The sequence below is a fragment of the Camellia sinensis genome, chromosome 8 (assembly GCF_055761805.1).
Source record: "Camellia sinensis isolate YWXY chromosome 8, ASM5576180v1, whole genome shotgun sequence".
Lineage (NCBI taxonomy): Eukaryota > Viridiplantae > Streptophyta > Magnoliopsida > Ericales > Theaceae > Camellia > Camellia sinensis.
The window spans coordinates 162,694,908-162,703,501 of record NC_138968.1 but is presented as its reverse complement, the minus strand read 5'-3'; the positions used below and the strand labels follow the sequence as shown (position 1 = coordinate 162,703,501).

The 8,594-nt window shown below is 33.2% G+C and overlaps 1 protein-coding gene across 1 annotated transcript; it reads right to left on the bottom strand.

The window, feature by feature from the left end:
* Positions 1–709: 709 nt before the first annotated feature.
* LOC114313608 (fasciclin-like arabinogalactan protein 2) lies at positions 710–2,346 on the bottom strand. Its single transcript, XM_028260004.2, has one exon. It carries the CDS (start codon positions 2,116–2,118, stop codon positions 940–942), a length of 1,179 nt encoding a protein of 392 aa, XP_028115805.2. The 5' UTR covers positions 2,119–2,346; the 3' UTR covers positions 710–939.
* Positions 2,347–8,594: the final 6,248 nt, after the last annotated feature.

The following is an 8,594-nucleotide window of genomic DNA, read 5'->3' as shown; positions in this document are numbered from 1 at the left end:
GGTAAATTATAAATACATATTCCTTGAAATTTGCTTAAAGTTCAAATTGTTCATGTGATTTAGAAAATTACAAATACCACATTGTCAAAATTTTTTATTTAATAGAATTTACTAAAAAATAAAATTCATAATTGTTATCATATACAACAATAAAATTATTTAAATTATTAATTGAAATTTATTTTTAATATTATTAAAAATTGTTAATTAACTTAATAATTTATTAATAAAATGGACGATTTATTATTAGAAATTTTAAGAGGTAAAATATAATTTTCAAAATTATAAAGAGATTCGTATTTTAATAAATTTTCAAGAAATGTATTTATAATTTATTAAAAAAATAAAAATGTGCCTTACATGGCATTACGTATACAAACAAATAATTACAAATCAAATTAAAGAAAGAATACGGTTCAATCACCAAGCCAACTCTTAATCATGCAATTCTTCACTTTGAGAAATAAAAAGTATATAAAATAATAAAATATGTATGATTAAGTAGTAGAATTTTAAAAGGAACAAAAAATTAAAGGAAAATGCGGGGGACCCCAGTGAGGGGCGACCCCCAGCGACTCCCAGCCCACGTGGCTGTGGGTGATTGGCCAGAAAGGAAAAAAAAAAAAAAAAAAAAAGAAAACTGGCGAATGGCTGTTCGCCACGTCACTGGGGGTCGACCCCCAGTGGGGGTCTGTAGCAGGACTCAAAATTAAAATGTGCATCACACAATGGCATCATGTATACAAACAAATAATTACAAATCAAATTGAAGAAAGAAAAAAAAAACAAAACCCCATAAAGTGACTCATTATTATCATCTTTTGACAAGTAAAAAAAAAAAAAAAAACAACAACAACAAAAAAACAAATTTCCTTTCTATGCAATTTGGGACCATTTCACACCATATAGAGCATCCCATCAAACCCATGACCCGACCCACTAAATCAACCCCACTCCCATCCACAAACTCAAAACCACCATAACCAACATGCCGGAAAATCTCCCACGCCCACTATCACTGGCGGTTTGGTCCGCCGCTGCGTCCGCCGGAGCATCCGGCCCCGGCGCCGTGGCTTGCGCCGTCTCCTTCGGAGCTGGCGCCGCCGCCGCCGCCTTAAACAACTCACTGGGTTCCAACACCTTGTCAATCTTATACACCACCAACGGCTCTTCATCCACCAACGTCCCCGTCACCGCCGCCGTAACCACCTTCGTCTTCAACGTCACATCTTCGCCACTGGTCTGCACTGTGAAATCATACTTGTTTGCTCCATCAGTCGCCAAAGTGTTCATCAACCCATTTTTCGATTTCAATGTCTGCATCGATTGGTACACCGGAACGCCGTGATATAACAGCAACGATACTTTTCCGGCCGCTGTCAAGTTCTTGTACTTGGGCATGAATGAATTGAGAATAGAGTCACTCGGGCAGAACACAGTTAACCCACCATCGAGATTTTCATTGAATGTTGATTCGGCTCCTGAGGATTTCAATAGATCTGCGAACGATTTACAGCCCTGTTTCGCCATTAGAACTGTCAAATTGAGCTGGGATGGTCCAGGAATCGGAGCTTCGGCCTCCGCTGAATTCAAGATCTGACTGACTTGAATCACAGAGATGTTATAAGGGTGTTCTTCGATCGATTTGACAAACGTGGAGCTGAGTTTTCCACCATTGTCTACGGCTCCGAAACCCACTTTCCCGCCTTTGAGATCGGTGATGTTGACGTAGCCGGAGGTGCCGGGAGCTTCGCCGGTGGCCTGGAACATGGTGGCGGTGAGGGTGGAACCTTTGGTGATCTGGTGGAGCTTTTTGGCGCCGAAGTAGTCGGCGAAGACGTGGAGAGAGAGGACGTTTTTGATTGTATAGAGAGTGAGGTGTTTGGAGAGGAGGTCGGACATGGCGGCGTTGTCGACGGCGCATACGGTGATGGTGGTGCGGCGGTTGATCTCGGCGGCGAGGTGGGTGACGGTGAGGTAGTGGTTGAAGGTGGAGAAGTCGGGGTGTTGGGCGAGGATGCGGGTGATGTTGTGGGCGTGAGTGGTGGTGGAGGGGAGGAGGAGAGAGAGGAGGAGCGAGAGAGCTAGAGCTCCGGTGAGTGCCGGCGAGAGCTGCATTGTGTCGGCTGAGAGAAGAAGGTTTCAACTTTCAAGTTTCAAGTTTGAAGTTTTAAGTGAGGGAACAACGTGACTGTGAGTGCCACTCACTAGTGTGTTAGTGTGTGTATATATGTATTCTTACTAGCTTAAATGGTTTGCCATTTTTATATAAAAGAAATTGTCACAAATACGATTTTTTTTTTTTAAAAAAACAAAAAAGGGGTAGTTAGGCTGTGCGAGCCCTCAGTCCCGATCTAAAGACTTTACTTGAGGTAAAATATAAGAGCATCTCTTATCGTTTATCAAATTTTTTATTAAATTTAAATTAAAAAAGATTTATTTTTTTATTTTGATACAGACTGCTCTAATAGTGGGCATCAAAACAGGAATCGATTGGTTGACCGGTAAGGCATTTTTTTTTAACCTCTTTGAACCTTTTGACTTGTTTGAATCAAAATTTTTGCAAAGAAATCGGTGGACCGGTTCGTTGACCGGCCGGTCAATCGACTGGTCGAGCAGTTGGTCTCCCCAACGGTCACGCACAGTAAAATAATGAAAGCTGCTGCCTGTTCTCACTTTGATGAATTTTTTGGTGAATTCTCAATTTGATACCGATTTGATGCAACCGTTGGAACACGAAGCAGTGACTTTTTCACCAAAATTTAAATTTGATGTCAAGTTTGATGAACCATTGGAGATGATCTAAGGATTTCATTCAAGAAATTATGGGATATCAAACTCAAGTTGAAAGCATTTTGGGCCCCACTCTTCTGCACAATTAAGGCTTGCTTTGGCAAGTTAGTAAAAAATCAGTTTTTGATCTTTTTTAGTCAAAAAAGTTAGTTTTTTTTATCTAAGCTGTTACTTAAAAGTTAACTTTTTTGACTAAAAAAAGTCAAAAGTCAATTTTTACCAACTTCCCAAAGCACCACCAAAAGTTTTGATTATTGATGGTTATATTTTTAATTTTAATTTGCGTAAAAAATGAAAATTTTAATTTTAAAAAATAAAATAAAATTCTGGTGTATAGCATGGATTGGCTGTTAATTAATATATATTGAGTAATGCTAGAGATCATTAAAAAAATATCATGAAAATGATCATGAAATATTCTCCACTGTTAGATTACACATATAATAAAATACCACACATTAATCAAATGATGAAAAACCTTCTCAAAATATTTTATGATTTTTTTTTATGATCCCTAATATTATTCGTATATATTTAATATATTCTAACTTTAAGAAATGTCAGATTCAAATTCTTTCCATCACTTTTTTTTTTTCTTTTTTTTGAATATCTAATCATAATCTAGTAATTGATTCAAAATCACAATTCAATAACCAATATTAAAGGCTATTTTGAGAAGTGGGTTAAAAGTCATTTCTCAATTTTTACCCACTTCTCTTTCTTACCAAAAAATTAAAAAAATTAAAAAATAATTTTTAACCATCTTTTCAAAACACCCCTAAATTTAGCATTAGAATAATTGACCGCTTCAAGTATTTGTACAGTGGTGTCATTATTTATTTATTGTAAACTTCTTCTTTTTTTTAAATTTTTTTATAGTGGTGTCGATTTTTATTATTATATATATTTTTTGTAAAGTTCTATTTCATTTATGTGGTTTTTTTTTAAAAAAAAATAAAATAAAATTCAAAAGGAATCATGATACGTTTTTTTCCTATATATTATTTTTTTTTTCCCCCTTTATTTTGCTACAACTTCTATTTCTTCACCCCTGATTACACCAAGTGGTAGAGGTGCTCGCGGTTCGATTTTAAATGGTTCGGTTTGTGATTTAGATCCACTCGTATGTTTGCGGTTTGAGAAAAATTGAATCCGCAATCATCCACAATGCGGGTTGTGATTTGTGCAGATAAGATTCACGGATGTGCAGGGGTTTTGCGGATTAGATTTTTTTTCTTTAAAATTTATTTTCAGCTTTTTTTCCCCTATATTGTAAATATTTATTTTGGACCATTTTCTCCTCATTTTCTAAAATGCTCAACATTAATAATTAATGAATTAAAACTTATAAAATTAAAAACACAACAAAATTAATTCCTAACACAAACAAATCATTTAAAATCTTAAACTTTTAAATAAAATTATAAACCAATACAAGCAAATCTTTCAAAATCTTAAACTAAATCATCAAAATTATTCACTACCTAACAATACAATTATAGTAAAATCATTCAAAATCCTAAATTTATCTAAAAAGTAATTTTTCATTAACCTTTATATTTATCTAAAATACAATAATAAAATAATAATAAATTGTTGTCAAATTTCATCCAATTCAAACCCATTAAATAAAATAAAAACATTTGCAACTCACGAACTCCTTCTAGGATAGGAAGAATGAAATCAACGGTCTAGGTTTAAAAAAAAAGAGTTTAAGTGCGGGCGGGTTCTTGCGGGTGCGGGTAAAACCCGCAACCCACTCGCAAACCGCAATAATGCCATATTTCAAATCGCATCCCCCTTGTATTGTGTCTGCAAAATCATCTATGTGTACGGTCTAGGTTTAAAAAAAAAGAGTTTAAGTGCGGGCGGGTTCTTGCGGGTGCGGGTAAAACCCGCAACCCACTCGCAAACCGCAATAATGCCATATTTCAAATCGCATCCCCCTTGTATTGTGTCTGCAAAATCATCTATGTGTATGCAGATCAGTCCAGATTTTCGGATAACCCTATGTCTAGGTATACCAAGTGATAAACAATTTTAAAAATAGAAGGAAGAATTTGAAAAAAATTAATTAATTGATATTATTTATCACCTCATTAAAAATATAATGGAAGGATGAGATATTTCTCTAATTTTTATGGGGCTTCATTGTTCATTCCTTAAATTTGTCATCCAAACCACCAACCCGGTCCCTCTTCTCCATTCCATTATAGTGTGAGGGAGAGAAATTTTTTCCAATAGGTGAAATTAATCTCCTTTGGTTGGTAACTAGAAGAGAAATTTTTAATATTTGACGTTACTCTTCAATTCTTTTATGGATTCCTACTCAATTTTGGACACATCTTTAGTTTTTGTATGTATTTATGTAGAAAACCAATTGGCTACCTTGTTGATCAAGACATTCTGTACTCACTATAGAGGCCAAGTGCTTGAGTCTTTACCATCTCCTTTTTATACTTATTAGAGCATCTTTAATGCTTTGTTATTGGAGCTAGAAATGTGTAACGAATATTTCAATTCATTCAATTTGATTTGATTAAATTGATTTGTCACATTTTGAAAGGATACATGATGATAAGTAGACGATTATGGTTTGATTTCTTTTAATTTGTCTAATTTTAGACGGATGACAAATTTAAAATTCTTTTAACCGCAATCGAACCGCTAAACTCCAAGTACTCCTAATAATTTGTAAGACTTTGTATTTTTAATTTGTTTAGATATTCTGTTTGTGTTTTCAGTTGAAAAAAAAAAAAGATATTATGTTGTGTTTTCAATTTGAAAATCCTTTTAACAAATGACAAATGTTGATATTTCGTATTTTTGTGTGGAAAATATAAGACTTAATTTTGTTATTTTTTTTTTTAAATCAAATTAAATAGTTTTTGAATAAAAAAAAATAATGAAATAGTTTTGATAATGCATGGTTCTCTTATATGTATTTATTATTGGTATTTGACAATTTACTTGATAATCTTTTGATTATATTGAGTTGGATTGTTATTCCAAAAAAAATGTTGACAAGTTGTATTATATTTAAAATTTGTAAAAGTTTAAACCGCTAAACCAATTCGCATCTATCCGCCAATCCGCTCAATCCACATCTACCAATCCGATGGACGGATGCAAATTGATTTTTTTTAATCCGCCAATCCAGCGGACAGATGGCGGATTGAAGGTTCTCCGGCCGCAACCAAACCTCGAGCACCCATAATTGGAGCTGTCAAAACTGTAATGGCCCCGTTTGATACAGCTGTGGGAAAGTGATTATAAATTATAGTTTAACAGATTATAACTTATAGTTTTAAACATAAGCCGTTAACTTGTTTGGTGTAACTGTGGGATTATGGATTTAATCAGTATAGTAGTGTTTGGTTGAATAAGCTGTAAAATAATTTTTTGCTGTGTAATGTCATTTTTGCCTCTTTTTTAAAAAAAAAAAAAAAAATTCCTTAATTTTATTTTATTTTTTATTCTCTCTCTTTTTTTTTTTTCTCTTAAGTATTTTTTATTCTCTCCTTTCCCTATTTCTTTTTTTTTTTTTCTTTTCTGCTCTTAATTTTTTTTTTCTTAATTTTATTTTAGTTTCTTTAGTTTATAGTTTATTTTTTCAAATTAAAAGTGATGCATGTATAGTGAGATTGATCTTGAGAAAATTTTGAAAAATGCTGAAATACCAATTAATTGATATTTTTTAATTTATTAAAAATTAAAAATTATTACAAATACCAATTAATATTTTTAATTTATTTTTTCAAATTAGAAGTGAGTTAATTGATATTTTTTTAAATTTATTAAAAATTGTTACAAATGCCAATTAATATTTTTTAAATTTATTTCATTAAAGGCTTAAAATGCTTTATTATTATTATTATTATTATTATTATTATTATTATTATTATTATTATTATTATTATTTATTTTTTTTAATTAAAAAAAATACTGAAAATCCTAGTTCCGACGAAAAGTCGTGGCAATACGGGGTGGGATCGCGACGGCGGAAGGTCGATCCACCGTGTTCAATCGGAACGACTTTTTAGGACAAAAACCACATCAAATCACACAAATCTTTGCTTCGCAATGAATCCAAACGTCCAGATCTTTCTTTATCTAGCCAAACTCTTCTCAAATTCACTGAAAAAACGAAAACAAAAAACAAATGGAAAATCAAAATAGAAAATAGATTTAGAATTTTGAATCAAAACATCAAAATCTCACCTCTTATGGTTACCTTCTGATTTCGCCAAAAAACTCTTTAGATCGAAGTCTTAACTCTCTCTCTCTCTCTCAAATTGTTTATATCATCTGTGATGGAAAACAAGACTGAAAACAGGTGAGAAAACGAATCGTCATCACTGTGGGTGTTGAAAAATGGTGTAAAATTCGAAAGAACCTTCATTCGTCGGAGATAGGTAAGGTACTAGGGTTCGAGTACAAGAGCGCTCGATCCGATCTTCAAGTTTCGCGATCCCAAAAAGGAGAAGAAAATGAAAAGATGACTATTGTTACCAGAAATCGCCCATCAAGCTTTCTCGCTCTCGCCAGAAATTGCCTCTATCTCTCTCTCAAGTGAGCAATGAACAGTGTTTTGCAAAATGGGATTTATATAATTGGGTTTTTGGTAATAGTTGGGTATCGACGAGGGCATTTAAGTAATTTGAGCCCCCTTTACCAGCTGCCCGCTTAAGTCGATTTTTATAAGCACCCCAGGAGCGACTTTGGAAAATAAGCTAAAAATAGTTTAACATAAGCTATAAGTTGTATTGATAAGCTGTGCCAAACACTCTAAAATAGTTTAATCTAAGCTAAAAGTTGTTATAACCTACTTATATGCTGTGCCAAACAAGTACAATATAGTAGCTTCGGTGCAAAAGTGGTTCTCCAATAGTTTGCCACTAGAACTGTTAAATTTGGCAAATTTCAAATGTGCCGATTCACTCAAAATCAATTATTTCCTTCATTTCCATTCTTCCTCCCTTCCTTGCTCATCCTTTCCAGCAAACCAATTGCGATCAACAAGTTTTTTCTTTTACAAAACTCAACAAAATTTCATCCACTAGTTGACCACCCAATCGTCCGGTCAGTCGACCAACCAATGCATTTGTCCACCCTCAGCTTCGGTTGGAATTTGTCAAAATGACTTTGTACCCTTGGAATACTATTGCTATGATTTGACAATTTGATATTATAACATGCATTTGGAGATGTTGTAATAGCATTTATCATTAGAGATATTCTTAGTCTTTTCACTTTTAGATTTTTCTTTTATTACCAATACTTTAACTATTAAAATTTTTATTCATTGAAATAATTGATGGGAAAAAAAAGTAATTTGATTAATATTATATAAGATATCATATCATAGGTTGTGGTTACTCTAGCATTAAGAATACACATAAAACTAAGAGTGAAAAGCGATAAAATTTAGGGCAAATTACAAATACCTCCCTTGAGGTTTGGTGAAAATACAGATTCCCCCATGAAGTTTGAGAAATTACATGTCATCCCCTGAGGTTTATATTTCCATAACAAATTGCCCCCTGAGGTTTTTATTTTCATACAGATTCCCCTTGATTTCTCCTAATTTGTTATGAAAATTTGACCATCATGGGGCAATTTATAATTTCTCAAACCTCAGAGAGAGATCTGTATTTTTACCAAATCTCGAAGGAGGTATTTGTAATTTGTCCTAAAATTTATTGGACAATAAATCTCATTTTCTTTGTTAAAAGTGCCAACTAACTTAACTAGTAAATTCTCCTAATTCTAGCTTTGCTTTCATTAGTGGTGAGTGTAGG